Source organism: Brienomyrus brachyistius, chromosome 4, assembly GCF_023856365.1.
Source record: "Brienomyrus brachyistius isolate T26 chromosome 4, BBRACH_0.4, whole genome shotgun sequence".
Classification (NCBI taxonomy): Eukaryota; Metazoa; Chordata; class Actinopteri; order Osteoglossiformes; family Mormyridae; genus Brienomyrus; species Brienomyrus brachyistius.
The window spans coordinates 8,021,232-8,030,716 of NC_064536.1; the positions used below are offsets into that span (position 1 = coordinate 8,021,232).

Genomic DNA, 9,485 nt, shown 5'->3' on the forward strand with positions numbered 1-9,485 from the left:
GTGGGGGCGTGGCACGGGGGGCATATTACACACTGCGTCAGGCCCAGCGGGCTCCGCGAGTTTGCCCGGAGTGGCATATGTGTGCCTCAGAAAATGGGCACGGTGGGGCCGCACCCCCGCCCGGTGTCACTGGATACGTCTACAAACACGACCTATTGGAGGAGCCTCCATGTTCAGTTCCCACTGCCCTAACATGCACTGGAAGAGCTAAGGGAGAAAATAAAACCGGCCTGTATCACTCATTCAGCAACAAAAGGCATGCAATTCACAGCCCATCTCCCACAGCCTGCTGATATCTCATTCAGTTTTTCGCCCTTTAATTTTTTTATTTTTTTACATAAAATTCTATTATTCTGTAACCTAATACGGTTTTCAGGGTAGAATTGACTAAACCGCTCTATCATTTAATGACTTCATTTAAGCACTGAACTATAATTACCGTAGTTCAATATAATTGACATTTGATAGTCTCTCACTGGCCTGGTCTTCCAGTGTGGGTTTAATCGACCAGATCGACCTCATTAAATGGCATTTACTGGATGGAGGGCAGAAGGAGGGAAACTCAACCTGCCCAACGGTTACTGTAACCACAGAAGGCAGACAGACGTCACCCTAAAAAGACAGGAGAAGGGAGGCGAAAGGGGGGAAACTCAATGCAGGAATAACTGCCAAAGCAAAAATATATAATAAAACTATAAAAGTGTAAGGCTGATGGTAAGCGGCAGCAGAAATTTAGACACAAATCACTTTTTTTTTTTTCAAAAAGGTGCCATCTGCTCTCCTACAGTTAAAGCTCACACAATGAACTTCCGGAAAGCAGACAGTCAGGAAGACAGGATTTCAGAGATGAACAAAAAACTCACTGAAATACACTGAAACAGAAAGCAGCACATAGTTCAATTGAAAAATTTAATATTTCGCTTCCTAACCAGATGTAAGCCCAAAATTAATATGTGCATATTTATCATAATGCATACATCAGAAAGCGTTGCATTAAAATAAATAATTTTATGTTTTATACATCTACTACAAGATTAGCAGCACAGGGGAGGCGGGGGTGGGGGGGGGGGGGGCGTGAGGCCCAGTCACCCCGCATGGGACCCCTGTCTGCCCCAGGGATGATGGAGGGGGTGATAACACCCCCTATCTCTTCCCTGAAGGCCCAGGCCTGCACAGGACTCAACGCATCATTAGGAAGCTGTCAGCTGGATCACCACGGCGACAGACAGCTTCAAAAGGACAGCAACCGTGAATCGATGGCTGGAGACAGCAGTGATTGGGGGGGGGGGGGGGGGGGGGGCAGGCTGGCATGTAGGAGAGTCCTGAGTCCTAATAAAACACGATGCGCAAGTGCATGCTGGGATGTGAGACATTCCACGACTCCACAGACACAGCCTCATGCCGGAAGGGTCACGGACATTTGGGGCCTTGACAAAAATCTAAACAGACCTCGGTAATGGCTGACACTCACGGGTGACCGATATATCCCCAGGGGCAACGTGCTCAGCATTTAGCTACACGAGAATATGCGTTATTCATTTACGTTTTATTTATTTAGCAGATGCTTTTACCCAAATTAATAAACAGTTGCGAAATCATTCCACTGACCCAGGGATTTGACCCAACGACCTTCTGAACACGAATATAATGTCCTAACCTGTTGAAGCACGCACTGAGCCCAATGACCAAAAGTGACTTTCATTATAACTGACTTTAAAAGTCTAATCTTGACAATTGTCAACTAATTTATACCGACAGATACTGGGAATTCATCGAGGGTGCAGTTGAAGGCCACATCTTGTGACAACCTGATGTTTTTAATCACCACGCTGCAGCATTTACGCACCCAAACGACCCCTAAAACATCTGTGATTTTATTAGCATTTAAAGTGCAGGTTAAGACCAGCAAGAAACAATGATTTTTCCACAATCCAGCCACGTCTCAGGCATGATGATTACCTGCAGGTAACTTTACGCCCGTTATATATTAATACGATTATATCTGCCATTCTACAAATTTGCCTATAAAAAAACATAATTCCAGAGACACCCGGCTTTCAGGACCATGGAGAGAGACAAGAAACCTGCAATCACCGCTAAATCAGATACATTCTTCATCCAGGAAAGGGCCGATAAGTTTGTAAGTTTAAGGTTTTCGTTTCGGGGGGAAGTTAAATATTACACTGAGGGATTAGGTAACAGAAAACCATTTTCACGCATGACTGTATCTCAGGAGCAAGGATTACTGGCATATATCAGTAATACTGCCACTCCAATGGTCTTCATACTTCATTCCTAATCTTATTTAATATCTCCTGCACAGATCTCCCTCGCCGCTCGGCATATAAAGCACCGCTTATCTGCAGTATTTCCACACCTCCTGACAGGCAGGTTAGACGCTGTTTGATGACCGCATGAAACAATCAGTAGCGAAACGTGTCGGTCTGTGGGTATAAATGCGAGCGCCGAGGCGGAGACACGGAGCGGGCATGGGCGCACAGATAACACGGCCGCCAGCGCTCCTCCATCACCGGCTTAATGAAGGCTGCTTCCGTCCGACCACCTATCGTTCATTTATATATAAGAGACTGCTGACACTTATGCTAGAAATAAGGCCGACAAACAGGAGAATCATGCGGCTGTAACTCCTCGTAGTGGGTATTAACATTTATGGCAGATCGTGAAGTGGAGACTTGTCAAATTAGAATATGCTGCAAAACAGATAAATGAGAGGAACACGCCAGAGAACCAGCCAAGGGATAAATGACAGCCTTTTTCCTATATGCATCCTGCAGAAATGATGCTGACAAACTTTCTCCTTCTTGGGTGACGATAAAGGCGATTTACGGCGAGCCAGGACACACATGAAGTTCATCAATGCTGGTCAGCACCTGCTCTTTATTTAATTAAATGTTTATCAAAAGCGAAACTCTTAAAAAACGTAATTATATCGCACATCGCAAGTTCGCTGGTGTAAATAAGGAAAAACATCCCAAAGAGCATAAATTGTACCACTACGCACGGCAGTCCTTATAGCCTACGAAAATCCCCTTAAAACCGCAATATGTGCATCTTCTTTCGCAAGAAATCGAAAACCTGACCTACTTTCACAACATATACGTGGATCCAAAAATCGCAGTGTATTAAATATACAGAAGAAAGAAAGAAAAAAGAAGAAATGAAAAAGTAACGGGAAGAAAAACGCAACGAACTGCAAGAAAGTTTCACGTTAAAATAGGAGAACGGCTTAAAAATGAGACTCTTTAAGAAGACGTGTATAAAATAAAGGTCTTCACAAAATCACAAAACGGATCATCGGCACCACAAGATAGACAGAACAGCAGAGATACAGCAAAAGTCAAGACAACAGAAAATGAAGGAAAAACCTCGCGGAGCGGCAATCCCTTCGTTAAAAGCCGCGATTTAAAGCACAGCATTGGAGGAAGAGCGCTAAAGGCATCCGTATCCTCAACACCATCAAAAGAAGCGAAAATAAAATTAAAAAGAGGTTTAAAAATCACCAAAAAAATCCACTGTGAAATGTACTCACCGATCGGGAGTAAAATGTCGCTATAAAAACGAGACAGGGCGGAAAGCACAGTATGGCGGTGGGCAGCGACACGGCTCGGTTCGGTTCGGTCCGGTCCCGGACGTACCGTGTGCCTGGGATCCGAGCCGGCCGACGATCGCGCCCGGGAAGCCCGCTGCAGCCCGGCGAAGTGCACGCCGCGCTCCTACCATCCCACTGTTTTAACTGTGCGCAGTTCATTTCCCTGGGGAGTTTTTTTTAAAGATGCAGTACCCCCACCCCTGCCTGACCCAGCAGAACGCCACTACGATCGGTGCGCTTATTTGTAATTTATAGTGAAGAGAAAAGACAGTAACGCGATTTAATGTCATATAATATAAAACCTCGGAATATTACCCCGGTGCCTGACTCATTGACCTATGATCCAGGAAATGCAACGCACCCGGCACTAAATGTCATTTGAGAGGAAAAACCTCAACGATGTTATTAAAAAGTTTCTCCTACTCTTACCCGTTTATTGCAAGCCATTTAAAGTTTCAGCAAATAATTTTAATTCTCCTTATAAAAAATAACGGTTATTTTATTGAAAAGGATAATAATGGTGATGTTTTTCCCCTAATTCCAGCTTACAGTAAGAAAGCTGATTGGTGGTTTGTAAGGAGACTGAATCCCGGACATGTGACTTTTTTTCCGTTTTTCTCTTCTCTGCTTGTTAACGTGATTCCTCCTCCCGCTGGATACTTCACCGACCTTCTACAGGTTCTCACCCTGGATCTGTCCTGTGTTTCGGTGCCAGAACCTGGTTCTTCCTTCCTCCACTCTTCACCAGGCAGAAGTATGGGAGAAGCCCCTCACCTGCCCTCAGCCCCTGAACACGCCCCGCCAGCTGCCCTGCCATCCTTAGATACTCCGGTGTACAGTGTGCCTGGCCACGCCTCTCCCTTACACTCCATTCTTCACGGAAACATCTGTCCGTGTAGCAGATCAGTGGTGTTTCCTCACTTTTGGCCGCCTTTCCTGGATGCACGGTTCCTCACACCGAATCTGGATGCAGATCCTGCTGATTGCTCCCCTGTACATGGGGGGTGGGTGGTGGGGGGTCTCTGTCTACAGGGCGCTGTCCTCTTAAATATAACCGACTGCCATGAAGAAGCTCTGGTCAGACGGGTGGGGGTCTCCCCGAAGAGGTCAATAAAGGTTATAACAAGTTAAAACAGGACGTGTCAGCAGGAACTGCGGCTAGAGGAAGATGGTGATGTCACCATGTCACTGTTAAATGCGGACAGACATCGGATGAAGACGTTTCTGAACAAGATTCCCAAAATTAAACTGAGAAATCAACAAACAAAAACTGCTGATGTCACCCCAGTGTCAGGAGCACATCGAGTTCAGGTGTGTGAAGGAGTGTTTCACTCCAGTGCACGCCACATTCCTGGCCAGGTCCATCGCTAAACAACCAAAAACACAACTGACTCCCCCTGCTGCTGCCTCAGGGGGCGGGCGGGGGCAAGATTCTGTCAGCTGGCACGAGGACCCCGGTCAGGGCCCAGAACTGTTCCTCATCGGGCATGCCGGCCATATACCAGACACTTAGCAGCACCCCCGACTGTCAAGGCCTCCACTGTCGTGTCACTTGCAGTGGTGTTATGCCAGTAATCTTCCAGGTCAGATTCCTATCGGGGATACGATTCGCTGGGTCGCGGGAGCTGGGTCATGAGATCGCTTCAATGGGATAATATGCAAAAATAGATAATGTCGTATGAATAATTTTGGACGGTAGAAATTGCTAGGCAACAGTGTTATAACCATATTAAGCGGGTGCCCAAGGTTAGAGAAAAAAACCCTATTTATGCAAATCAAACCTTAATCCCCTTCATTTCAACCATTTGGAAACAAATGATGGAATTTTAAGATGTGCCGATAAAATGTTTTTTGATGTTTGTTCCTCTTTTGTACTGTACTTTGAACACAATTCTAATCGTTGCATCGGGCAAACACTAGAAATCAGGCTAATACACTCATAATAAATCACAAAGTGTGTGTGTGTGTGTGTGGGGGGTGTTATGTGCCTTTTTCACCCATCTGTCCATCTCCCATAACTGCTTATCTAGTTGTGTTGCACTGAGCCCAGAGACTATCACTGGAAACCCATCACAGAAGGCAGGGGGCACTCCACCACAGGGCACACACATGTCAACATAGAAGAGAGGATACCCGAACCCTCCACTCGAACCCACAACCCTGCCAACGTGAGGCCACAACAGTACCCAACCAGCCTCCAAGAAACAGAGCGTCACTCTGCATCGCAGGTCATGAAAGATCGATTGGAATGAACAGAGAAATGAAAGCTGAAGCGTCTGATTTTCCCGGGGTGCAGAGCACTGTGTCCGACTGCATTACAGCATAAGGGATGGGTCCTAACAGCCCGGATGGGGTGTCCGTGTCATTGCCTGTCAGGTACCAAGCGCAAGCCCATTGCTCAGGTCCATCTCCAGCCCGTTCAAAGATGGCGGTTTCTAAAACACAGACCTAAGCGATGCTGGACTGTCATAATTGTTCGTTTAGTGGGGCGGAATGAGTCCTCAATTTTCATCACGCCCAGCCAGTCCTCATTACATTACTGGCCACCACCACTGACTGACAGATCTAGTCCCGATGGGAGAGAATCCATGTGCCATCTATTCTGGCTGTGCCCTGGAAGAAAATGACTTCTCCCAATATTACGCTATGAGCTCTGTACCAGGGAAACTACTCTGAAAATGATGAAACCATTATTACAAAGCTTGGAAAAAGTCACAACACGGTGATTGAATTAGCAGCTTTAAATACTTACTCTTTCATGCAGTAGTCTGTAGTCTGTCAACTATTCCTGAATTCATATTGCGTTTCATTTTATTGGTGAAGCTTAATATGATTCAGCATGAAATCTACATGACTTGCAATTCCATACTTCAGTACCCAAACCATTGAGTTCACGTCTACACCGTGTGTTGCTGTATTTCATTCAGAGTGGCTGTTTGCACAAGAATGTAATCACACCCTCATCTCCTAGACTTGGGATGGGGTAATTTCAGACCCTATCAATAAAGCTGCTCTTAATGGTATGGAAATTTCGTCCATTTCCTGGAAAAAAAGAGCATTTCTGGAACCATCCATGTGTGAAAGGAGATATATGATTATGAGCTCATATCTGTGCAGATTTCTCTACCTTGTTTTATTTGTCAATTGTTCAGGTCCCCTTAGTCCAGGAATGACGTTAATGTTGTTTTTCTAAGCAGCTCCATCCTGAGATTCAGAGCCCAGTCTTGGCTGTTACACGGACCCTTAATGTGACTCCACTGCTGGTCCGGAGATAAGGCTTCTCTTATGAGATCCTGGTGTCACCCCAACCTCTGCGTGGACACAGCCAGACATGCAGCAGATGTTTGGAATGCCAGACATTTCCGTCCAGAGAAGGTCAAATATCCCTGGCCGCCTGTACGTCTCCCCTCCCCCCCCAGGGTCTAACAAGCCATCCATTTCATAAGTGCTCTTCAATCCAATCCATGTGGAAACATGAGGATGCTGCGTGGCTAAGCTATACCTGCGATCGTAAGGCTGCTGGCTCAAATCTCAAATCACGGAGTCGACAGAGTGATTTCACCTTTGGGTCCATGAGCAAGGTCCTTAACCTCCGATTGCTCCAAGATCTCCAAATATATGTTGCTTTGAATAAAAGCATCTGTTAAATAAATAAAAATGAGATAGCGGGCTTCATAAACCGTCAGAGAAGAACAAACTGTAATGTATCACCAGTCATTTCACAGGAGACCCTGTGAGTTATGGTTTTTGCGGATTTAAACCCTACTGAGCCATGTATAATTGGACACTTTTTCTTCCTGGTGGGCAGAGCAGAGGGGGAGGATATGAAGGAAAAGAATACATGTTTTAAAATGATTGTAATTAAATCCAGGGACAGTAATGAGTTTAAGTAATCGACAATTACAGTTAATTAGCCAAACCAATCCCTCTCACTTCATCGCTTGCCCTTTGTCCAAATCCCAAGATGGGACAAGATGGATTTTCTCTGCAAACGCAGGCAATCATTTTTAAGATTTCATTATGGTGGAAGAAAGGATTGTAGATGCAGTGTAGATTCAGGAGCGGGCATAAAGGAGAGGATCAGATTGAGTGAGGAAAGGGAGGTATGAAAGCCAGCTATGGGGAAGACGGAGAGCGGCAAGGTCACCTCTCTGTTTGATGTCTGACATTCCTCTCACAAAGAGCAAACATGCCTTCGGATTACGTGTTATCTTAATTACTAAAATTTGCACTGGGAGACGTGTAGTCAAGCGAAACAATGCTTATGTCCAGTCCCACCTGGCTGTGACAGAGTCATGTTTGCCACCAGACTCCAGTATTACAAATCCCACGTGAAACTACTGTTTTTTGCACGTTTGCATTAGTCTTACAGCTATATTGTAATATTTCTTTAATTCGATGACCGGTGCAAAGTCCAGGGCCAAGTCCAGTTGCTGATGCTTTGTATCCACTTCCTGCTCTGGTGGAGGAAAGCAAAACAAAACAAAAAACGAACAAAACAAAAAACCAGACCAACAAAACGCATCCTATGCGGTGCAGTGAGTGTTTAAACTCCGGTTGGTCACACATCATTTAATCTCAGCCAGTTATAGCAGAACAAAGGCACACGGACATACTGCAGTGTCGTGAGTGTTCACAGAGCTCGTCCAGCCGAGCCACAAACGCTGTTTGCGAGAACATTGTCTGCGAACTGGAATTGGCCCCACTGACAATGTTCCCTCATCAACCTTTCATGTGTTTGCATATTTCAAGCAGTTGGTTTCACGCTCTAGTTTGGACGTGCGGTGTTCTGCGAGACTTTCCTGTTAAAAAGCTGTGAAAGGACACTCCATCTTTATAAAGCTGTCCTCTTATGATGGATGATCACTGGGATGCGCTAACAGATGCTTAAGTGGTAACAAATCAGAAGAGCGTAACATATGACGGAGAAGGAGAGGAGGGCATGCAGCTGGGCAGCGTCAAACCCAAACACGCGCCACAGCCCAGCGACTGCGCAGTTCACCCGCAACATCTGCCAAAAGCCTCGCATCGGTGCAAGGATTTCAGCAGCTCTGCTGGGTTTGGTTACGTCAATTAGCTATATACACCGCCCCTGGGCCCGGGCCCTCCCCTGGATCGTAGGCCCCCAGCACCACCCCAGCCCCCCTCCCCCCCTAGCAAAAAGACGACCCTCCCATATACTAAATACAAATAAAGTTATACTCATATAATTTCTCTGAATATCTTGACAGCTAAAATGTAATATTTACACTTTAACTGTGACTTGAGATTTCATATATCTCTCAATGTTTGTATACATGCTTGTATACATTCTTTTTTAATTTTTAGGAGAAAAATCTGTAAAATCCCTACAACAAACTTAAAATATAATACATAGTGATGTTTTGAAGTCAAACTAAGCTGTTCCTTTTGTATGTAATGGTTTTCCGTTTGATGAATTTGCAAAAAACTGCAGTGTATGATGGGTAGGATCTAAAGGCTGCCTAACGTCCTCATCCGTCTGACGACATACATCAAGACTAGGAAGGTGCATAATGTTCATGCCTGGTTGCGTTTGTTGGTCCAGCAATTCAATTTCGCCATGTAGGCTACGTTCTTAAAAACTGCTTGGATATAACCCAATTATATGCCGTGGGCCTTTTAATTTCTTTGTTTGCAAATTCGCCAGGTAGGTTACCTTCTTTAAACTGTGTTTTGTTAGACTACATATTTCGGAATGTTTTATTGTAATCTTTGTAAATATGTATCTAGTTTAGCCTAAGCCAGCCACTTAAGGGAGCAAGCCAGCTCAACTAGGTGTCGGTCCCAAGCCCGGATTAATGGGGAGGGTTGGCGTCAAGAAATAAAGAGACTGTATCTTCACTGCATCACTCAT

General features: G+C 45.2%; 1 protein-coding gene across 3 annotated transcripts in view; it reads right to left on the minus strand.

The window, feature by feature from the left end:
• ralyl (RALY RNA binding protein like) overlaps positions 1-3,892 on the minus strand; it is a 61,144-nt gene extending 57,252 nt beyond the window's left edge. The window contains exon 1 of one of the 3 annotated variants that reach the window (XM_049012376.1): positions 3,551-3,892. In XM_049012376.1, coding sequence (XP_048868333.1) covers positions 3,551-3,769 — 219 coding nt within the window. In that variant the 5' untranslated portion in view covers positions 3,770-3,892. The remainder of the gene's footprint in view (positions 1-3,550) is intronic. The other 2 variants (XM_049012375.1, XM_049012377.1) reach the window with 2 other exon arrangements.
• Positions 3,893-9,485: the final 5,593 nt, after the last annotated feature.